Source organism: Pelophylax lessonae (assembly GCF_965119305.1).
Source record: "Pelophylax lessonae genome assembly, chromosome: 3".
NCBI classification, from domain to species: domain Eukaryota; kingdom Metazoa; phylum Chordata; class Amphibia; order Anura; family Ranidae; genus Pelophylax; species Pelophylax lessonae.
In genome coordinates, this window is record NC_138770.1 from 67,899,207 (window position 1) to 67,923,145 (window position 23,939).

Genomic DNA, 23,939 nt, shown 5'->3' on the forward strand with positions numbered 1-23,939 from the left:
CAGAGAGGACTCCAGCCTGGTGCCCAGATGGGCAGTGTCAGCTTGTAGCTGTTCAATGTCCTGTTTAAAGGTTTTCTCCATCCTACATATAAAACACTCTAAATCGTCCCTGGTGGGGAGGGCCCAGATATCCTGTTTTAGGTCCCTGTCCCCCATGAGGTCTAAAATATCAGAGCCCTGGCCCTGAGAGGCTGTGGACCCCGGGGAGGCTGGAGGAGCAGGTTCACTCACCAACCTGGATGATGAGATCGGGGAAGCGCCGCGCTGGGTGGATCCGCTGGCCGCGGGTGCAGCGTCTCTGCCTCTGTCTTGGCTGGGCGCCATCTTGGAGACCTCGCCACGCGGCCCCCGGCCTTCTGCAAAGAAAGAGCTGATGGGGGCTCCGGACGACTTGGCGGGGCCCCGGGGTTGCAACTGTGCCCTCCTGTGCTGTGACATGAGGTAGGGAAGCAGATTATGAGGCTGCGGGACCCGGTGTGAGGCCTAAGGAGCGGTGTGATGCAGGGAAGCTGAAGAGTCGTGCTTCCTCACTCGCTCATGTCCAAGCCACGCCCCCCTGTTGCGCTTTTTTTTTTTTTTTGTTACGCAATCGCACAGGTGATCAAATACCACCAAAAAGCTCTATTTGTGGGAAAAAAAGGACATCAATTTTATTTGGATACAGTGTAACACGATTGCGCAATTGTCAAAGTAATGCAGTGCCGAATCGCAAAAAATGACCTGGTCATTAAAGGGGTAAAACCTTCTGGTCCAGAAGTGGTTAACCTTATGCCTAGAATGCACAAAGATAAAATCCTTCAGGCTTTAGAACCACTTTTACCCCTTCCTGCCAAGATTATGCATAAATGTGCCCTCCCAAAAGTTGGTTGTGTTCTCTGGCATGTGTGCCGCTGTCTCTATGCGGAGAACACACTACACAGTGCTCTCCCAGCACAGAGGCTGAGCTCTCTCCGGGTCTTGTATTAACCATCAGAAACCAGGTAGCCTTCTTCCCGATCACCTGATGACTGTTTTGCGTAGCGTTCACATTGATCATTCCCTGTACAGCATGCCCCTGTGGTGGTGTGGGTTTTTTTTTTTTTTTTATTTTCTTCTCGAATGGAGAAAAATCTTATCTAATTACCTTTTTTTGTTTTTTCTCCTTGCTAGAGGAAAAATTATAAGCGAACAAAAAAAAGATAAAATCACAAGATTAGCTTTTGACCTAGGTCAGTGTAATGCCTGGTACACACTTTTGTGTTGGGGAGAGGACTATTGACCGTGCTTATGACAGCGGGATATTTCTCTTGCCTGGCAAAGGACAGCTGGCTCCAGGACAGGGAGGCACAGCTGGGGCCCTGTTGCAAGTAAGAAGAGTGGATGCACGTCTGGCGAGGGACGTGGTCCGCTTTACAGTAACTTCCCTGTGGGCTAGAGAGAAAGCATGGCAGGGGAAGAGTTACTGTGCCATGCTGGAAAGCGCGATCCACACAGACCTGCCTAGCAGGATGAGCCACCACCAAACAAGGAGAGAGGGTGGAGACATCTGTCACACCCAGCCAAACAGGAGTGACAAAGGGAGTTCATTTAATACCCCCTCCTTCGGGTGTGGCTGAGAGGGAGACACGTGCAGAAGAAAGCAACATGGCATTTGCAGGAGAACCGAAGAGTGACCGAATTACCTCATTCACCACCGGGGACCCTGCTAGGCAAACCCAACAGCCCAGCCAAATTTTCGTATGGGACACAGGCATCTGGATGGTGCCTGAAGGAGGGCTCACGCTGTGCACAGGAGGCGTCCTGGAGTACTTGGGAATGGTATGTCCACAGTGTACTACTATTGCAATGAAGGTGCAAGCGTAGGTCCAGTGTTGGCAATGTGGCGGCTATCTGCTGCTGCGGGCAGAGAAGAGTGAAGGCCGGCCCAAGAAGATGTGTGTTTCTTTGGAGTCCAGGTTCACTCAGGAGGTGACCAATACAGAGTCCAGGTTCCTCCACGGAGGCTGAAGGGGCATGATACGTGTTACGATGAAGCTGGAGGCCATGCAAACTGACAGTGGGCCAGCATTATCTGTCAAAGGGACTCCGTCACTGGGAGCTCTGGGAAGAGGTTGCATGCCTGTCCAAACGGCCTGGAAGTGGCCAGAGAATGCAATGACTGCAGCAGCAGCAAAGAGGTCTGCCCCTATTCCAGTTCCACAGCAAACATGGCCTGCGGCCATTAAGGCCTCACCCACAAGCACTAGTGGGTAGGAGGAAGCTGGGATTGTTAACGTAGGATCCCCCTCATTCCAATACAAGTACGGATCCATTGAGGAAGGGATTGACGATTGGGGATCCATGGATGAAACTGAGTGGGACTGGAGTTCGGAGGCTGGGAGCAGCTCCCCAGGCCCTAAAGTTGTTACAGTCCTTGACAAAGAGGCCGAAGAAGCTTTAGAGAGAGGAGAGTTAGCTCAAAAACTGGGATTTTGCGAGGCATACACCAAGAGAATTCCAGATCTAACTCCACCTGCCAACTATGCCCGGGCTCAGGACCAAAATGATGCATACGAGACTCTAATTCAGCGGGTAGAAACCCCTTTTTCTCTGCTGGGGAGAGGTAATAGAAAAACCCTTCCCCGGTTGTCCAGAATGCAAAGATGGATGAAGCGCAAGGTGGTGCTAGAATATGGATATGACTATCCTTTACGCTCCCAGAGAGGTCATGCTACTTATTGAAAAGCAGAGGGACTTATGGTGTGATGAAGGTATCTGGGACTTCCTTTTCATTCCTAAACCTTACAGCTGTCAAGGCACAGTGGTACTTAGGACGGTCAATCTACATTGACAGGGTGGAGGTTCGCCGCCCAGACGGGTTAGGCCAGGCCTGGTCCATACGAGTATGGGACGAACAAGATGCCCTTGTTAGGCTCCCCCACCCAGAGTATTACATTTGAAAGGAATTTTTGCAACTGTACTTTCAAAACTGCTAATCTGTGGCTGGGTAGTCATCACAACTGGACAAGGAACACAAAAAGGAAAAAAATCTATAATGCTGAAAGTTAAGCAAGTTGTTGGGAGTTAGTGTTGTTTGTTTATAGACCCCTTGGGCCCACTGGGCCAGGGTCTAGGAAGATGTTTTGAGTTTTATGAGATCCCTTGGGTCATTGGGCCCGGATCTTTGTGGATTGCAAATGATGTGCAAGAGACTGCACACTTCTAGCAAGGAAAGAAAACGAGTGACTGTCGGTTTCTGGCTGTGCATTCAGAAGATTTGGTGAAGGGTGGCCTGAAGACCCCTTCATATTTCCCTGACTCAGCAGGACTGCAGGTCACTCAGGCTCCATTGGTTTGCCCTGTTTCCCAAAAGTGTTCTGAGTGACAGCAGGAGGATGCTGTGTCTAACTTCTCTAAGGACTCTGCATAGATAGTCATAGGGTACAAGTTTCCCAGGAGGAAGGAAGATTTGCATTCGGCGTGTCAAGCACTGATAGCAGAGGAGTCAGGGAATGGAGTGAGAAGGTTGCCCTTGTAAGGAGGGTCTTCTCACTCAACTGCTCAGATAGTTAGTCCTGTAATTTCTTTATGTATGCAGCTGACTAACCTTTTTCTTTTCTCTACAGGTGGGCTCATGGTAGAGGTAGATAGTAAGGGAAATACATGTTTGTTTGAAATCCCCACCAAGCAAGTTTGTTTGGGGGGTGCATCTATTCATGCACCTAAAACCATTTGTATATTTGTACAGTCTACAGATGCCTATATTTTTCCATGTAAATTATTTGTACATTGTTTCTTCCTTTTCCAGGTTTGTGGGTTACTCCTGAGTTTTTGGCAGAATTTTTGTAGGAGGCGGCTGCCTCAGAGCCAATGGGGACATGGATCATTTTGGTAGGGGGGGGGGGGGGGGAGTAGCGCCCTCCTAGGTAACCTATAGAGGAAGGCCTTGTCTGCTTAACAGCAGGGTCTAATTATTCAGCTAGGCTGTCATGTGTTCTCAGGTGTGACTGTTGAGCTGGGGGGTCTCCCCACTGTGTCCAATGGTGGAGCTTGTTGGACAGTGGAGGAAACCTAGCCAATGGCACACCAAGGCTCAAATCGGTCCCAGTGGGTGGATCTGACCGCAGTGCATCCTGGGAGGGGATACAAGTCTGAGGGGAGCACATGACAGGTTGTCTTTGGTGGGAAGAGTCCCAGGAGGGAGGTGACGGCTGTCTCTCCTGTCAGCGTGAGACGGGTGTCCTAGGCCCCTGGCCTAACAGGATGGAAGGCTGACCTGGGCTGCAGTGGAGGAATCCAGTGTGCTGAGGACCAAGCAGAGCTGTGGGGGCCGAAGTTATCAAGAAAGCAATGTCGTGAGTACTGTTAACTGCCCCGGGGTCTGCCTAGGATGGGGGACCACTCTGGAGGGTCAAAAGGGATCCAGGAGACAGCTAGCCTGTGCAGAAGATTTAGAAAGGGGGTGCCAGAGTTAAAGCCCTGAAGAGAAAGAGGGTGCCAATGTGGGCCCTGAAGAGTTAAGAGTTGCAGCAGTGTTCACGATTAGCTACCTCAGCCGGGAGGGCTAAAGGGAGCAGTACAAAGGACTTTTGTAGCACCAGGGAGTGTCATAAGTCAGTTCAAGTTCACAGACCGCAAGTCAGAGTTAAATAGTGCCAACGGGCATTGACCGGCATTCAGCCAGCGTCAATAGGCATATATTTCAGATGTCCCATCCTATTGTGTATAGTTCAGTGTTAATTTTGGCAGCAAATTTCAATTTAGTTTTAGTCTTAGTCTTAGGACTAAAATGGCATTTTAGTTTTAGTCCTATTTTAGTCTTCTGCAAGTGTTTTAGTCGTATTTAGTCAACTAAAACTCCAGTATATTTTAGTCGACTAAAACGCCCTACATTTTAGTCGACTAAAACTCATTTTAGTCATCTATAATCGAATGGGTGTAGTTCAATTGTAATTTGTAATGCATTATTTAAGCATTTCTCTACAATTTCCAAACTCGTATACTACTGCTGGTCCTGGAGTGAAAAATCTAATATGTTAATTATTTAAGCTTTGAGCATGCACCAGTGTTAATTTTTGGCAGCAAATTTCGATTTAGTTTTAGTTATAGTCTTTTGACTAAAATGCCATTTTAGTTTTAGTCGTATTTTAGTCTTAAGACTAAAATGCCATTTTAGTTTTAGTCGTATTTTAGTCATCTGAATTGTGTTAGTCGACGAAAACGTTTTAGTCGGTTTTAGTCTACGAAATTAACACTGGTATAGTTGAGCCAAAGGAGTAATCCCATTCATTCCCTTCTCCCATCCAAGTTCCTAAATAAATACAAAACCAAAGATGCCGGACTGTTTTTTGTCAGAGCTCACACTTGGAGAACATGCTCAAATCTGCTGTTGTTGCTAGTGGTAACCATGGCGGACCCACTTCAGGCAAAATGGCTGGGAATCCTGCTACACTAGAAAATTACTTAGAACCCCCAAACATTATATCTTCTTTTTTTTTTTTTTTATAACAGAGAAGCTATAGAATAAAATGGTGTGTGTTGCAATTTTTTTTATGTCTCACAGTATTTGCGCAGCGGTTTTTCGAACACCATTTCTTCGGAAGAAACCAACACATTTTATAATGATATGTCAAGTAAATAGATGCCTAACATGTCATGCTTTAAAATTGCATATGCCCGTCGCATTTGTACTGGAAAGCAAAAAAAAAAAAAAGCTGGATGCACGATTTAGTAGTGATGTGTGTGGTTTTAGTAACACGTGAAAGTTACAAAACTGCTTTCAGGCGTTAGGATTTGTTTTAACCTTCATCATGAAGAGGTTATTACGTCAGTGTGGTCATAATGTAAATACTCCATTCATTCAGCACCATAATCAGGGAGGGGTGGAGTAGTAAAGGGGTTGTAAAGATTCAGATTTTTTAAAATAAAAATAACAAACCTGTTTTACTTCTCTACTCGGTGCAAGGGTTTTGCACAGAGCTGCCCTGAACCTCCTTTTCTGGGGTGCCCCATCGGTGCTCCTGGCTCCTCCCCTTTATCAGGTGCCCCCACAGATAGCTGCTTTCCATGGGGGGCACCTGTGTGGGTGCTTTTCCCGAGTCCCGCTGCTGCATCCATCGACAGTGGCACTCGACCCCGCCCCCAACCCCTGCTCCCGTGTCACTGGATTTGATTGGCCGCAGCAGGAGCCAATGGCTCCTGCTGCTATCAATCTATCCAATGAGGACAGAAACAGTGGCTGAAGCCGCTGGGCTCCTGCACATCGCTGGAACGGATGGGCTCAGGTAAGAAAAAAGTGGGGGCTCTGGGGCAGCTGCAACAAAAGTTTTTCACCCTAGTGCAGTGAGGGTGAACCTTGGCACCCCAGATGTTTTGGAACTACATTTCCCATGATGATCAAATACACTGCAGAGTGCCTGAGGATAATGGGAAATATAGTTCCAAAACATCTGGGGTGCCAAGGTTTGCCATCACTGCCCTAGCGCATAGAATGCATTAAGGTGAAAAACCTTGAGACTTTACAATCCCTTTAAGGAAGGTGCTATCTCTTCTATCCATGATTGTCCGTCTACCAAAATAATAGCTTTGTGTAAATTCCGGAGCTGGTTGATAAGCCTTGGCAGGACACCCCAATCACTATAAATATCCACAAATACCTAAAAAAAAATTCTGTGGGAATAAATGTGGCAACGTCCACCCTATCAAGACACAAAGGTACAGTAACCAACTCTGACCCAAGACTCAAATGTCTGGCGGTACCTCCATGTATTCCAAATTATGTGTCAACCTTACAGATAGCTTTGGTGAATGATTATTAGAGTCCAGTATGGTCATTGGACTCCACTGAGGAAGGGGTGTAAACTATTTGAAGGCACTAGGTCTCATAACTCATAAAGTGGAGATCCACCCGTTTTTGTGTTTTAATAAAAGTTAGCAGCTACAAAAAGTGTATCTGCTGACTTTTTTAATAAACACACACTCACCTGTCCCATGATCCTGCGATGCGGCCGACGGGAGCCTCGGCTCTCTCCCTCTTCTCCCCCTGGCACCGGCATCTCTAGTGTGGGCACCGGCTATGACAGCTTGCGTCTTCACAGCTGGGTGCGCACTGCGCGAGTTGCGGCTGCGCATCCTGAGTGGACGGGCAATCTTATGGGACCTGTGATGTCTCCAAGAAGATTGCAGGGAGGGAGGGGGAGAAGAGAACTTGTGCTTGAGCCGCTTAGGCTGCCCGAGCAGAAGTGGGAGCGTGTACCTATCAAATCTAGGTACTCTTCCACCCCCCCCCCCCCCCCAAAAAAAATTACATGTCAGGAGGCCTTGAGGCCGAAGTTCCATTTTTGGGTGGGACTCCGCTTTAATCTGCTGCCTACCCATTACGTGTTGTGTTTGATCTCTTTCAGGTAGCACACTTGTTCCAGACATCTTGCTGAAGATTGGCCAATGTGAGTCCAACATTCCTCAGAAAAAAGGGTTACCAAGATGTCCTCCAGAGCCTGCACGGGGTGAGTGTCCCCCGGGATGTCCAGTATGTTACTATGCTTTTTTGTAATCTCCTCCTGGCTTCCGGTTTGTGTCCGATTTGTGAGTGAGGGTGTTTTCTATGCCGCACCAGGTTTAATTTGATTTATAGGTCACAAATATGGTTGTCACTGCCATGGCAATATGATATACAGTGCCTTGCAAAAGTATTCACCCTAGGTGAATGGCATTAAAGAATAAACGAATGGCATGATCTTAAATGTGCATAAAGTCCATAGAAAAAAGTCCATAAAAAGGATGAAAACAGTATCTGATGATAAAGTAAACACTTATATTCAGGGAGAACCACAATCTTCCCACAGCAAGATGAGAGAGATCCCCAATGAATATGGAAAAAATTGATTTGAGAGACTATGGAGCCCATGGCTAGATGCGCCCAGGCCAGCCCCAGCAGATCTGGCCATGGACATGCTGGTTGGCGTGAATGCCGGGTGAGGATGAGACAAATATGTTAATAGCAGAGGGTGAGCTTTTGGTATTGAGGAACTATTAGAACCCTAGATAAGATAGGAGTTATATCTGAGATGGAAGTGCCTTGATCTCGCTTATGGTAATGGACACAGAGCTGGTAATAATTACTATTTGGGTTATACGCTACCTTCAGGTGAATGGACACTGGCAACCAATAGAAATAAAGTTCCTCCTATACAACCCCTCCCATACAGGAAGAACATCCGTTTTTCCGCCAGTGTCTTGAAAGGTGGTGGTCATGGCTGTTAAAGCTCTCCAAGATTTTGTATTGTTCCAGAAAAAGGGGCGATCTATCGGATCCATTAAAGCGCTAAAAGGATGGTACCCGAGCCTCGGTAACTGAAGATCTGAGGTTTAGCCTGCAATGTGGTCCTTCAGGCACTGGACCCTGGGAAATGGAACCCTGGTTATAACTTACCCAAGGTGATTCCAGCAGGGTGCTCTACAGGCGCTGTTCGGCAGGTTTGTTTGGCTGTATTGCAGATCTCAATCAACTTACCATGTGCTAAAGCCGGCGCTTGGTGATGATGTCACAGGCAGCATAAGGTTCTTTCCAAACTGAACACTGCAGGCAGAAGGACCCCAGGGCAAAAGAACTCGGGTTCCCTGGGACAGTCGGCTGATCGGGGGAAGCAGTGCAGGTCTGATAATATCTGTTTGTGCATATATGTGAATCAGTACATGGCAAAGAAAATGGTGGTTGTTTTGTGATAGCTGTTAATCTGGATCACAATTTTCTACCTTGGTGCAAACTGTTTTTGATTCTGGGTCTTGTTTTATATTTTAAAGCAATGTCTTCCAGGAGGAAAAGTGGGGGTGCAGCAGCAGGGAAAGGGTTAAGTACCCCCCGCACCAGGATTATTTTCTCCTAGTCCGGTTTCCGCTGCATTTTCTTCCCCAGAAAGACCTAAACCTACTGGCCAATCCGAGCCTTTACGTCTATCAGTTATTGTGCTACCTCTTGGTGCTTCTGTTTCTTCCTATATTACTAGGATGACTTGGCATCTGCCTTGGCTAGCCTATAAGGTAAAATAGCAGGGATGATTTCTTCTGTTACTCAGGGTGGGAAGAAAAAGGGATAGATCCCCTTCTCATGCACCTGGGCCCAGCAAAGAGGTAAGGCCTATAGCCCTAGATCCTGTGGAGGGGGGCTTCTGGCCTAGAACCTGATTGGGCAGTAGAAGATGATGAAGAGGTAGCCATTGGTGACTTAGAATCACAAGTGGATCATGTTTCCTCTTTAGAGGATTCTATTCCTGAGGAACCATTTACAGCATCTCACTTGCAAAAATTGCTGACTCAATCCCTCATTTAAATGGTACGGATCGGTTTTATATTGCCTCCTTCAGAAAGATCTGAGACCTGTTGTTCCTCGTTCGGCTTTTTGCATCCTCAAGTGTTCAAGCCTTTCCTTTCCATTTCTTGCTGCAGCAGTTGGTGTATGAAAAGGATCCAGTTAAAAAAAAACTGAGTCCTTGTTTAAAGCTACTCTGCTGTTGCTGGCTCTGCTGGTCAACCAGCTATTTTCAGCTAGGAGTATGTCAGTCCTTGAAGGGCGATTTTTAAAAGGCTATCAAAAGATTTGCCTATTCAGAGTGAATCTGCAGATGATTTAGCAGAGATATCTCGTGCTTTATTTACAATTGATGCCCTTAAGGATTCTATCCAGCAAGTATCCCGGGTAGCCCTCCTCTCTGTTCATATGCGCAGAGTCCTGTGGCTGAAAAATTGATGGGCAGAAATGCCTTGTAAAGAATTGCTGACAGCTCTCCCCTTTCATGGAGAACAGCTTTTTGGTGAAAGATCTGGATAAATATTTCCAAAAGATCTCGAGGGGGGGGGGGGTGCATTATTGCCTGTTAAGAGAAGGAATAAATACCCGTCTTTTAAGGGCTCCGAGTGTCACTGTCCCTACCAATGCAGCACCTTCAAAGCAGTTTTGACGGCTTCAGCCGTCCGCTTTCAGGAAACCCCAAGGGCAAAAGAAGCTCTGGGTCCAAAAGCCTGGTAAAACAGGTTTTAGTCCGCCTTATGAAAGGGTGCCCCCATTCGCTCGAGTGGGGGGGGGAAGTCTTTTACAGTATTTAAAAACATGGGAAGGAATGGTTCAAGACAGATGGGTCTTGTCCACTATAGCTCGGGGCTGCATGATAGGGAGGAAACGCTCTAAACGCTCTCGGTTTCTGGACTCAAGTATTCATACTTGCCCAGAAAATAGAAGGCCCTTGTTCCAGGTCTTAGATTACCTATGGATCTAGGGTGTGATTTGTGGAGGTTCCAGTCAGCGGAAGATTCACTTGTTTACATAAGCACTTATCTGCTTGCTTGCAAAATTTTTTGCTTCCATAAACGCTGTCTTGCATAAGACGCATGTCTGCTTGCTTGTATAAGACGCATAAACTTTGGCAGACTGTTTCAGAACAGTATTCTTTCAGCTTGGAACAAATAGGTTCAAGCTTTGGATTGCCCGATGTTCCTTTCCCCAAGGTAAGGCAGGATCTGATCTGGTGACTGGTTCCCACCAATTAGATCCAGGGAAATTTTTTTTCTGCTGGTAGCCTAGAAGGTGGTAACCAGACGCCAGCCTGCTGGGCTGGGGTGCTATCTCGGAGGGTCTGTTTGCCCAGGGAACGTGATCTCGGGCAGAAAAGATTTTTACCCATCCATATTCCGGAAATCCGACCTGCCCTTTTGGCACTGAATTATTAGACAACCAGGTTACAGGGGTGTCCTGTCAGGATTCAGTCCGACAACCCCACCCTGGTGGCTCAACTCCACCCTGGTGGCTTATATCTTCCACCAGGGCGGCACCAGAAGCCAGCCGATTCAGAAGGAAGTGAATATCCTATTGTGGGCAGAGAGGTATGTTCCGTGTCTATCGGCCATATTCATTCCAGGAGTGGACTTTCTAAGTCGCCAGCAGCTGTGTCCAGGGGATTGATCCTTACACCCCGAAGTGCTTCGGCTGATCTGTCTACGTTGGGATGCTCCCAATGTAGATCTTTTGGCAACCAGGTTCAACAACAAGGTAGACCATTTTGTTTCCAGGTCCAGGGATCAGATTTGCGGTCGGAATGGATGCTCTGGTGACCACTTGGTCACGGTTCAACCTGGTTTATGCATTTCCTCCAGTTCAGCTTCTACCTCGGCTGCTGAACAGGATTTAGGTGGAGGGGAAACCAGTGATCCGGGTGGCCCCAGCATGGCCCAGAAGGTCTGGGTTCGCAGAAATCCTAAGTCAGCAGTGGGAAAACCATGGTTGCTACCATGTCGTTCAGGTCTACTATCTACTAGAGTTTGGAAAGCCTATATCTCTTGGTGTGAATCCAAGAAATGGCATCATAGAAAGTATGTCATTGGAAGAATCCCTGCTTTTCTTCAGTTAGGGATGGATTTCAAATTAGCATTAGGAATCATTAAAGGACAAGTCTCTGCCTTATCAATCTTTTTCCAGAAACCGTTGGCTACGCACTCTTTGGTTCGGACCTTTTTTTCCAAGGTGTGATTCGTATGGTTTTGCCAGTCAAACCACCCCTATGGCCTTGGGACTTGAATCTGGTTCTCACAGTCCTGCAGATGCAGCCCTTCGAGCCTATCAGGCATATACCCTTGTTACTTTTTATTGAGGAAGCTGGTCTTCTTTTTTTTTTTTGGTCGCTATAACCCCAGCTTTCAGGGTATCGGTGATAGTGGCTCTTTCATGTAAGGAACCTTTTTTTCTAAATCTTTATCAGGATAGGTTGTTTTTTCATCCTCATCCTGTTTTTTTTCTTATGGTAGTTTCTAGTTTTCACTTGAACCAGGATATTGTTCTGCCTTCATTTTTCGTAATCCTCTGAGGAAAGGTTGTTACATTCTCTTGACTTTGTACATGCGGTTAAAGTCTATTTAACCAGGTCAGCACAGCTTTGTTATACTGATGCTTTCTTTATTTTGCTGGATGGGCCTAAGAAAGGCCAAGCGGCAACTTCCTCCACTATTTCTAGATGGATTCGGCAGGTAATTTCTCAAGCTAATGGCTTGAAGGGTAAGGTTCCGCCTTTTAATTTAAAGGCCCACTCTACCAGAAGGGTAAGTGCTTCATGGGCAGTGCACCATCAACTATCTTGGGCCCAGATCTGCAAAGCTGCTACCTGGTCTTCAGTACATACATTCACAAAATTCTACCAAGTGGACATTAGGGCCGTTAAGGGGCTGAGTTTGGTAGTAGCGCAGTGCAAGCAGCTGTATAGTCCTACGTTTTTTCTCTTACGTCCTCCGACAGTCGCCGCCTCTTCATATTCGTCACATATGGGGTATTAGACTTTGCTCCGAAGGAGTAGCTAGGCAACAGAATATGTTAACAATAAAGCTTTAACATATCCCACCCTCAAGGGGTGGTCCCCTCAGTCAATACCCTCCTACTTCCTGCAACCATATCTCAGTTTTAATGTCTAGCTTGTCAGGAGTGGCTGGCTCTCTCTGTGCTGGGACTTTTTGTCCCAGACTCTTTCTTCTTTTTGATATTTTGTTTGAGTTTTCTCTCTACCTTTACTTAGCTGTTATTTTTGTCAGCATTAGTTAGTTCTTCGGACGAAGAGGATCATGCGGACTGGGTCTCGGGCTGATCCCCCTGGTCGCAGGTCGTGGGTCAGTGGCTTCCCAGTCTGCCATCGAGCGTTCAGCCAGGTAACGCTCCTGGCACGGTGAACGACCCATCCCTGTTCGGTGCAGGGATGATTGGTGAGGTGGCTACCTCACCGGACGCTGTGCGGTTTCTGAACCGCCATTGTGTGCGTCTTGAATTGCGACTCTCCCTGCCTCATGTGCAGCGGCTTGTTCGCCTGTGCGGGTTCCCCACGCCATGTGAGGTAAGTGTATTTATGTGGGGACCTGTCTGTCTGGGGGGGGTCTCAGTCTGGGACTGTGTAACCTGCCTTTAATCACACTGCTTGTCTCCCTATCTCTCGGCTGCATGCTGTGGGCTGCAAGGGGGGGGGAGCTGTATGACACTGAGTATGTCAGGCTGGGCAGTGTGAGGAGCTGTGTGCTGTGGGGCATGTTTTTAATGGCATGTTGGGGCATATACAGCGATCGCTGCGGCGATCTAACATGTATCCATATATTGGGATAATATTGTGTGTGATTTTATGCACTGTGGAGCGGCGATTTCGGCGCCAAACGACGCCATTTTACCGGCGCCCGCTCCGGCCGCATGGTTTACATGCACGGCGGCCATTTTCTTGTAGCCTCCATAGGCTTACATAGAGCGCCCTGGCAGCATCATTTCCTCTCTCCTGGAAGCACCGATCGAGGCAGCAGCAGCAGCGGAGTCTCCTCAGGTTTTATCCTTCTATTCCTGTGTTCCATTGCCTGTATTCAGTCTGTATATTCCCTGTGGGGGTCTCATTGTGCCTGAGTGTGGTGCGGTGGGCTGCGCTTGCCGCGCTTGCTGTAAGGGGGCAGTTAACCCTTGGTTGTCTGGCATACAGGGGCAATGGATTCTCAGGAGGGCAAGTTTCCCACAGTATTGGTGGAAAGCCAGGGGACCGCTGTTTCCCCCCCAGGGGGGGATTTAGCCACTATTGTGGCTGGCCTTGCTGCACAGGTGCAAATGCTGGTGGCTGCTCAATCTACTAAACGGCCCAGAGTTGCTCTGTCCTCTGATTCTGAGGGTGAAGGTGATGGGGCTGTTCTGGCGGGGACCCCCCTATCGGGGTCCCGCTCCTCTCTTGATCTAGTGGGGTCTGAGGTAGAGGCTGAAGTTGAGGGGGTTGATAATTCTCCCCCTGGCTCGCCTGAAGAGCTTGCAATCATGGATGAGTTGATTGCTTCCATTTAGCAGACGCTACGTTTGCAGGACGAGGTGTGTCCCCCAGCTGCCTTGGCGGCTTATGGGACGCAGAGAAAACGCAGGACGCCGCAGGTTTTTCCCTGCAATGCTGATTTTCAGCGCGCTGTTAAGGACCAATGGCGCGATTTGCGCAAGCCTTTTGCGGTACCAAGTAAATTTAAGCTGCGTTATCCTTTCTCGCCTGCCACTGATGAACGGTGGTGTGTGCCTCCGCCAGTGGATCATGCTATTGCGGTTTTGAACAAAGCCGCTGCGATCCCTGCAGAGGGATCCCCTGTTTTCCGTGATGCCACGGATAGGAGACTGGAGTCTCTTGCCCGTCATACTTATTCTGTTACGGGTTCTATGCTTAAGGCTCTGTTTGCTTCTCTCATGGCGGCCCAGGCGATCGCAAGTTGGACGCAGATGCTTAGGCGCGTCCTAGTGGCCGATTCGGCCTCGGCGGCGACCCTGGATATGGTGGATCAGATCCACCAGGGTGTCATGTATCTGTGTGATGCGGACCTGGACCTGATTCCGTTGGCCGCGCGTGTGCACAGCGTGGCGGTGTTGTCTCGCCGCCTGGTTTGGTTGAAATGTTGGTCGGTGGACCAATCTTCACGTAAAACCTTAGCCAATCTGCCTTATGATGGGTCTCTCCTTTTTGGGGAGTCCCTGGATGTGTTGATTAAGGGGATTACCGGGGGTAAGAGCACTCTCTTGCCCCATTTCCCCAAGGCTAAGGGGGCTTCTGGGAAGAAGCATGCTCATTTTCGGCCCCCTCAGGGGTCCTTTCGTGCCTTTCGGCCGCACTACAAGGGCAAACCGTTCAAGGGCCAGGGCTCTCAGAAGAAACCCTGGTCTGGGAAACAGAAGTCCGGCCAATCCGGACCTGCGGCCCATAACAGTTCGGCCTGAAGGGGCGCCCTCACCCAGTTTTGGGGTGGGGGGACGCTTGCTCGGTTTTCTTCAGCCCTGGTTGGCCCGTGTGCGGGACAGATGGGTTCTGGAAATCGTTCGATCTGGTTACAAGATCGAGTTTCTCTCTCGGCCAGAGAGCAGATTTTTTCCCTCAAATCTACAACTGTCTCCAGAGCGACTGCGGGATCTGCACCTGGCGGTGCGGGACCTGAGGGCTCAGGGAGTGGTGGTTCCGGTGCCTCATCGGGACAGATTTCGGGGGTTTTATTCCAATCTGTTCACCGTGCCCAGAAAGGAGGGCAAGGTTCGTCCAATTCTGGACTTGAAAGCTCTGAACCGCTCTGTGCGGGTTCGCAAGTTCCGCATGGAATCCCTGCGCTCGGTGGTGGCTGCCCTGGTTCCGGGGGAATTCATGGCCTCCATCGATTTGAAGGATGCGTATCTTCACATCCCCATATTCGAGGGTCATCAGAGATACCTTCGATTTGCCATTGCGGAGGATCACTACCAGTTCGTGGCGTTGCCCTTTGGGCTCGCCTCGGCTCCGCGGGTCTTCACCAAGGTGCTTGCACCGGTTCTGGCATTATTGAGAGCCCAGGGCATTTCTGTCCTGGGGTATCTGGACGACATTCTGATTCGGTCTGCGACCAGTCAGGGTCTGGAGAAGGACCTGTCTGTCACGATGCAAACTCTGCAGGAGTTCGGTTGGACGATAAATGTTCCAAAGTCGACACTGAGTCCGTCGGTTCGTCTTCCCTATCTGGGAATGATTCTGGACTCGGTGCAGGCGAAGGTCTTCCTGCCGGAAGACAAACTCAGGACTCTTCAGGAGGAAGTCAGGTCCCTCAGGGACGTTCCGAACTCGTCTCTGCGGACGTGTATGAGATGTCTGGGATTGATGGTCTCGGCTTTCGAGGCGATTCCTTTCGCGCAGTTTCACACGCGGGGTCTCCAGGCGGAGATCTTGTCCAAGTGGGACGGGCGACCTCAATCTCTGGATCTTCAGATCTCGTTGAGTCATCGCACCAGGGAAAACCTTCTGTGGTGGCTCCAGTCCCCGTTGGTGTCCGGGGGCAAGTCGTTTCGTCCGATCTCGTGGATGATAATCACCACGGATGCCAGCCTGTCGGGCTGGGGTGGTGTTCTGGGCGTTCTGTCCGCCCAGGGGACCTGGTCGGAGGGGGAGTCTTCCCTCCCGATCAAAATTCTGGAATTGCGTGCGATAAGGCTCTGTCTTCATCGCTGGACGGACCGGCTGCAGGGCTGCCCGGTTCGGGTGCAGACGGACAATGCCACGGCGGTGGCCTACATCAACCACCAAGGGGGCACCAGGAGTGCCCGAGCGGCTCGAGAAGTGGCCGGGATTCTGTCTTGGGCCGAGACTCATGTCCCGGCGATAACGGCGGTTCACATTCCGGGAGTGGAGAACTGGCAGGCGGACTATCTGAGTCGCCAGACCCTGGATCAGGGGGAATGGTCTCTCCACCCGGCTGTCTTCCAGATGTTGTGCGCGAAGTGGGGTCTTCCAGTTGTGGACCTGTTCGCGTCTCGCCTCAACTACAAGGTGAAGAGGTTCGTGGCAAGGACGCGCGACCCTCGGGCAGACGCGTCGGACGCGTTAGTGGCCCCGTGGCATCAGTACAGGCTGATGTACGCGTTTCCACCGATTCAGTTGCTGTCCCGGTTCCTTCGCAGGTTACACTCGGAACGCAGCACGGTGATTCTTGTGGCACCGGACTGGCCTCGCCGGTCCTGGTACGCAGACCTCGTGAATCTGGCGGTCGACGCCCCCTGGCGTCTGCCTCTTCGGGACGATCTACTGTCTCAAGGACCGATTTACCATCCTGCTTTACAGTCGCTGGCTTTGACGGCCTGGCTGTTGAGACCGAGGTCCTGAAGGAGAAGGGTCTCTCTCCAGAGGTCGTTCATACCTTGATCAACGCGAGGAAGTCTTCCTCGGGAAAGGTTTATTACCGTACTTGGAAGGCCTATTTTGCCTGGTGTGAGTCCAGGGGGTTTTCACCCCGCACGTACTCGGTTTCCCGTGTGCTGTCTTTCCTTCAGACGGGTGTCGATCAGCGTTTGGCGCTGGCTACGATAAAGGGTCAGGTGTCTGCGCTGGCCGTTCTGTTTCAACGTCCCGTGGCTTCCAACTCCTTGGTTGGCACTTTTATTCAGGGTGTGCGGCATCTGGTTCCTCCTAGGAGGGATCCTTTGCCCCCTTGGGACTTGAATCTAGTCCTGTCGGTGTTACAACGTGCTCCTTTTGAACAGATCAGGGAGATCTCGTTGTCTATGTTGTCCAAAAAGGTCGCCTTTTTGGTGGCGATCACTTCGGCTCGCAGAGTGTCGGAACTGGCGGCTTTGTCCTGCAAGTCTCCGTACCTGGTTGTTCATTTGGATAAGGTGGTCTTGCGACCTAATCCTTCTTTTCTGCCGAAACGAGTTTCGGAATTCCATCTTAACGAGGATATTGTTTTGCCTTCGTTGTGCACGAAGCCTAAACATCCAAAGGAGGTGAGATTGCATTCTCTGGATGTTGTTCGGGCGATTAGGGTTTACCTTAAATCGACTGAGTCTTTTCGAAAGACGGACTCCTTGTTTGTTCTTCCAGAGGGTCCTCGGAAGGGCATGGCGGCTTCCGCCTCTACCATTGCCAAATGGATCAGGCAGACCATTGAACAGGCCTATGCCTTGCAGGGGAAGGTTCCCCCTGTGCCTGTGCAGGCGCACTCTACTAGATCTCTGAGTACGTCTTGGGCCTGTCGTCATGGGGCTTCTGTAGCCCGGGTGTGTAAGGCGGCGACTTGGTCGACCGTACACACTTTCACGAAATTCTACAAAGTAGATGTTCAGGCATCGGCGGATGCTTCCTTTGGCCGCAAGGTTCTTAGTGCGGCTGTTCCCTAGGGTCCCTTGTTGGGGACTCCTGGCTGTTGGGATAAGTTTTGTATCCCCTGGTTTTTTGTCTTTTCCTGGGTTGTTGCTCCTGTTGAGCACTTATTTTTGCTGTTGCCCAGCTGGTTTCCTTCCTTTGGTAAGGTTCCTTTCTTTGTGGAGACTGCGTTGCCTTTCGGCGCGGATGCGTTTCCCACGCCTCATGTTTGCACTGCTTTGGGACGTCCCCATATGTGACGAATATGAAGAGGCGGCGACTGTCGGAGGACGTAAGAGAAAACGGAATTTTTGTAAAATCTTACCTGTAAAATTCCTTTCTCTGAGTCCTCCGACAGTCGCCGCCCCCGCCCCTCTTTTGGGGTTTGAATGTATACTCTACTGCTATTCCACTAAAACTGAGATATGGTTGCAGGAAGTAGGAGGGTATTGACTGAGGGGACCACCCCTTGAGGGTGGGATATGTTAAAGCTTTATTGTTAACATATTCTGTTGCCTAGCTACTCCTTCGGAGCAAAGTCTAATACCCCATATGTGACGAATATGAAGAGGCGGCGACTGTCGGAGGACTCAGAGAAAGGAATTTTACAGGTAAGATTTTACAAAAATTCCGTTTTTCTTTGCTCAGGGGCAAATTTGGCACTCTGTGTCCCCTCCCCTTAAGGGCATTGCTTTAGGACATCCCATATAGTAATTATTACCAGCTCTGTGTTTTGTGATGTACGATAAAGAAATTAGGATTTTTATTACAGCTTACCTGTAAAATCCTTTTCTTGGGGTACATGACGGGACACAGAGCTCCCTCCCCTCTTTTCTGAGATCTTCATTGCTTGCTTCAAAAACTGATGTTTATCTATATGGGAGGGGTTATATAGGAGGAACTTTCTATTGGTTGCCAGTGTCCATTCACCTGAAGGTAGCGTATAACCCAAATAGTAATTATTACGAGCTCTGTGTCCTTTGATGTACTCCAAGAAAAGAATTTTACAGATAAGCTGTAATAGAAATCTTAATATTACTGTATGTATTTACGTATCTTTGACTGTTTGGCAAACTGTATTCCCCCCCCCCCCCCCCCCAAATTTTTATTGAGCATAAAGGAAATTCTACAATGCAAACAGGAAGTGTGTAACATGCAGAAAGCAGTCAAGCATGACCACATCGAGACTATGACTTTAATAGGTACAATAGCAAATAACTGCTTTTTGGGTCATGGGAAACATTTACAACATTCTGAGAGATAAGCATCATTATAGGTGTAGCAAAGATACAGTGAAACAAATGGTGTGCCAAAAACTTCAAGTGATGATATATTATCCTAGGCAATTCAGGTAAATTCGCCTCCAGGGCAGGGACTACCTGACAACATGAAATGAAGATCCTGTCCTGGGGTTTTGCCAAAGAAGAACCACTCTCTGATCATGGGGGTGTGTGCAGTACACCAGTGAACAGGAATGCAAAGTCTTGCCGCATTCACCATATGCATAGCCAATGATTTGAAGTGTTCTTTTTTGGGTAAAGATGTATGGTGTAATAGAAGTTGCTTGGGAGTAAAGTCCAGAGATTATGTAGTGACCTGATTTATAAGCTGGTGTACTTCCCTCCAGTAGGGTTGGAGTAAGGTACAATCCTACCATATTTGAGCATGGTTCTCTGAGCTTGCCCAAACCTCCAGCAAGTGTTGGGTATACTGTGTGAGAATTTATGTAGGAGAGAAGGGGTCCGGTACCATCTGGTTGCTATTTTTATAGCAGTTTTCTTGTATCGCTACATTCAAGGAGCCTTTATGTACGTACTCACGCATAACACTCCAATCCTCATCAGTAAGTTTGCTGCAGTTCCCTTTCCCAGGAAGATTGAGATGGGTAAAGGGTGGGAGGGGACTCTCTAAAAAGCAAGTGTAAATATGGGAGATTAAATGTCTTTGCGGGGTTTTTCGCGTGCACAGGCTCTCAAAGGGGGTAATCTGTCTGGTCCAAGTGTCAGAAGAGGCGAAGGATCGTGTACGCGAGATGGATATCCGCTTTTCGTAAGTGAGGGGAACTCCCCTGGAGAAGAACTCGTGTGCCAGCACCTCCTCAAACGGACACTAATTTCTTAAAAAGGAGCTCCCCTCCTCCAGAGGGAAGTCCGGGTTGTCTGAGTGTAGTAAGAGGACCTGGAATGGAAGAGAGTTTGAAGACTTATTTGGCCCCCCTAAAGGCTATTGAGAGAGGGATGGATAAGCGGGTGTGTTCTGAGCTCTAGCAGCCAGTGGTGATAAGAGAGCCACGTGTATTCCTTCAGCAGCGAGCGCACGAAGGAGCTCTCCAAGGTCACCCAGCTTTGCCCATGTTAATGGATATGCTAGTCTACAATCCTCGTGAGGTGGGAAGCCACATAGTATCTATAGAGTTCCGGCAGACCAATTCCCCCCCTCCGGTTTTACGCGCGTAAGACTGGTGTATTTAATATGTGGGGGGCGAATTCCTCCAAATAGAAATCAAACAGGCTTTCTTGTATTGTGCGAAAAAGGATGGGGGAAGCTGGTTTGGGAGGGTTTGTTTTAAATGGAGTACCTGAGGGAGAATAATCATCTTGATCAATGCCGAACGGCCAAACCAAGAAACATTTAGGCCCGCCCATTCCTTTGTCTGTCTGTACCTTTGCTATAGCCACTTGGAAGTTTAGACTATACAAGTCTGAAAGCCTACTGGTGATCTGAATGCCTAAATATGTAATGGAATCATCTTTTCATGTAAAAGGAAAAGAGTTTCCACAGTGGGAAACTTCCGACTGGGTTAAGGAAATATTTAAGGCAAAGGATTTAGAAAGATTAATTTTGAGGTTTGATAGGCCTCCAAATTGTGTAACATGCTTCAATAGGTTGGGTAGAAAAATCCAGGGTGAATGAAGGGAGAGAAGAATATCACCCGCGAAGGCGGCGACTTTATAACTCCTATCTCCGACCGTCAGCCCCACTATGTCAGTGTTCGCTTGTAGTCCATTGAGTAAGGGTTCAAGGGTTAGGACAAAAATCAAAGGAGACAGGGGGCAACCCTGGCGAGTCCCATTGCTTATAGAGAAGGCGCCCTACAGGTACCTGTTGGCTCGCAGCAGGTTTAGAATACAGTGCCATTATATGGGACAACATGCGAGACTCCGGCCCTATCGCAATCAACACCTCCCGCATGTAGTCCCACGCCACCCTGTCAAAGGCCTTTCACGTATCAAGGGAGAGGAAGACGCTCTGGGTCTTAGATGTTGTTAGCCATTGATGGAGGTTAAGCGCTCGAGTGGCGTTCTCTTGAGCCTCCCTACCCGGAATAAATCCCACCTGATCTAGGGAGATCAGGTCTGGTAGATGTGGAAGTAATCTATTAGCCAACACCATGGCGTAAAGTTTAATATCCACGTTGGGTAGAGATATAGGCCTATAGTTCGAGACTAGTGCAGAATCCTCACCCTCCTTCGGTATCAGTGATGTGAGCATCAAGCATCCGTCCTGTAGAAATCTGGGGATCAGACAGGGCATTGAACGTTAGTAATAGCTGTGGCATCAGTACATCAGAGAAATGTTTGCAGTACAGGAGGGAGAGGCTGTCTTGGATCTGGGCTCTTGCCTGATTTCATTTGAGTTATGGCCAACTGTAGTTCTTATATGGTTAGTGGCTTTTCCATTTCGCTGGCTTGTTGGGCATTCTTTTCCTTGGGGCTATATTTTGCTTGGAAATCTTTAATGCTGTGCATTGTTCCGACTGGGCTTTTACAGAAGAGGCATCCCCCCTGTTTCAGAATAGAAAGTTTGCATTGTTTCACTATCTCATTTTTAGTGAAAAGCGATCCCTGGGGGTCCCAAATGTGATGGATTGTCGTGGGGGTTTTGCAGGATTGGACAGTGTGGACCAGTAGCCTCCCACTTTTTTCCCATGTTCATAAAATGCTTTTTGAGTAATGACTTAACACCTTGAGCGTTTACCCAGCTCATCTAGCAAGAGAGTGTATATGTAGTAGGTCTTGTAGTGATGACTGGGCAAGAGAGCAATTTGTGAGACTCTTCAAGACGTTAAATTTTCTCAATCCAGGTCTCAAGCGCTTGTTGTCTTTTGGCTTTTGTTTTCAGGGCTATTAGCTCCCCTTGAATAACGCATTTATGCGCCTCCCACGCGGTAATTGGAGAAGTGCCTGAGGGGGTATTCTCTATGAAGTATTTTTGTATGCAGGACCTTAATTTGGGCAACATTGTCTGTCTACGTCCTTCAGAAGGGAAGGGTCTAGTCTCGATGTTTTTGTCATGTATCGAATCCTGGAAGGTTAGTGTAACCGTAATCAGATGATGATCTGATAGAAACATAGGCTCTATCGTGGCCTGGCTAAGGGATGGCATATCCCACTGGGTAAGAGAGAAGTAGTCTATTCTGGAATATTTTTGGTGCGGATTTGAGTGGAAGGTAAAGTCTTTATCAGTAGGGAATAGAGTACGCCAGGTGTTGTGTAGAGAGAGGGTATGCAGTTGCAATTTGGTCTGATGGAGTGCCCGATAGGTAAGCGTGGATGATCTCGTGGATGGATCCATGGCCGGTTTTAAAGGAACATGAAAATCCCCTCTTAGTAGAAGCATTCCCTCTTGAAATGAGGATAGTAGGTCACAGACTTTCCAAAAAAAAGATGTGGTGGTCATTGGGACAGTATATATTGGCTAATGTTATTGGCGTAGAGGCATAGGTGTCCTTAATAAAAATAAATCTACCTTCTTTGTCAACAAGGGAATCTGCAAAAGAGATGAGGAAACAAAAAAAAAAGGGGGAGAGGGAAGGGGGGAAAAGTGAGAAGACCAGAAAAAGTATGAACTTGAAAGAAGTCCGAGAGAATTCACAGGACAGAAGAGAAAGTGTAGTGAAAGGGGCCCTCCAAGTGGATAATTATTGCCTACCAGAGGCGAGGACAGGGACTCTTTGTCGCCTAAGAGAGTAAAAGCTGGATGACCAGCAGGTACACAATGTTACCGCTGTGTGGGGACAAAAGAGTGGATGGGAGCCAAAGATGTCCGTATCACCAGGGACACCAAGAATGAGGTGAGTCAGAATATAGGCATATAGTAGAGCTAGGCAGGGGCGTAACTACAGGGGTTGCAATTGCAACCAGCCCCAATGCTCCAGGGGGCCTCTGCGGCTCCCCTGTACACCTGGATAGGAGGGGCGGCGAGGGCAGCATGCAGAGAAATCACTGTTCTCCTTTTTCCTCCTGTAGCTGCAGGAGGAAATGGAGGAGATTGGTTCCTCTGTATGCTGCCCCCGCCACTCCTCCTATCTAGTTCACTTGATAGGCAAGTACTCCCTCCCCTCTCCTGCCGACTGTTGCAGGGGATGTGTCACAATAGAGAACTAGGAAGGGGTCGGTAAATATGTAATTTACCAGCTCCTTCCTTTTCTGAATAGACAGTCATAGTCGGTGACATTGTAAAAAAATAAAATGATAAAAAATAATACAATTAAAATATCAAAAAATAAAAACTGCTGACACCAGTGGGTGAACTTCCAGGATCGCAAAGGTCACACTTGCAACCGGCCCTGGCATTCCACCACCATGGGGAGGCCCCAAGATGGTAGGAAGGGGGCCCACTGCAGAACTTGTGAAAGGGCCCTGCTGCGGGACCGTAATAAAGGGCCCCTTAACAAGAGTAAAGGGCCCCAGGATCAGTGGGAAGAGCCCCAGGTTTGAAGGGAAAGGCCCCGGTGGGGATCCGGGGGGCCCTTCATGGTTTCTTGCACCGGGGCCCTGAAGGTTCTAGTTACGCCTCTGGAGCTAGGCTAATGTAAAAGTGATATAAAGAACCATGGAGAAGGGATGTGCGACACAGGGGCAGGTCGAGTTGTTGGCAAAAGGCTTGCAAGTCTTTCGGTGTGTGGAGCAGGGAGGTGCGCCCCCTCGCAGAGGCGGATAAGCAGAGCGGGAACTTCCTCCGATGCTGTATATTGCAAGGCCGCAATGCCTCCAGCAGGGGACGCAGCATTCGCCGGTTCTGCGGGGTGATTTGCGAGAGGTCCTGGAGCAATTTGATGTCCAGCCATTGTATAAAAGGTGGCTTCTCTCTTTCACTTTGTGGAGTATCTCCTCCTGGAGGGGGAAGTTGACAATGCTACACACAACATCCCTTGCTAGCTCATTGTCCCTGGGTTGGGGTCTCAAGGCGCGGTGCATATGTTCCATTTTAATAGGGGAGTCCGTTGGGCGATCAAGCAAATCATTCAAGATGTATCAGATTGTTTGTGGAAATGCAGTGGACTCTACCCCCTCTGGAACCCCTCTCACCCTAATATTATGCCTCCGGCCCCGATTGTTCAAGTCCTCCACATGGCGG

General features: G+C 48.7%; 1 protein-coding gene across 2 annotated transcripts in view; it reads left to right on the forward strand.

Moving 5' to 3' along the window:
• The window catches only part of LOC309550884 (uncharacterized protein), a 59,485-nt gene that overhangs the window by 15,993 nt on the left and 19,553 nt on the right, over nt 1-23,939 (forward strand). For both annotated transcript variants that reach the window (XM_082251260.1, XM_082251261.1), the window contains one exon: nt 7,362-7,463. In XM_082251260.1, the coding sequence (XP_082107386.1) occupies nt 7,362-7,463 (102 nt within the window). The remainder of the gene's footprint in view (nt 1-7,361; nt 7,464-23,939) is intronic.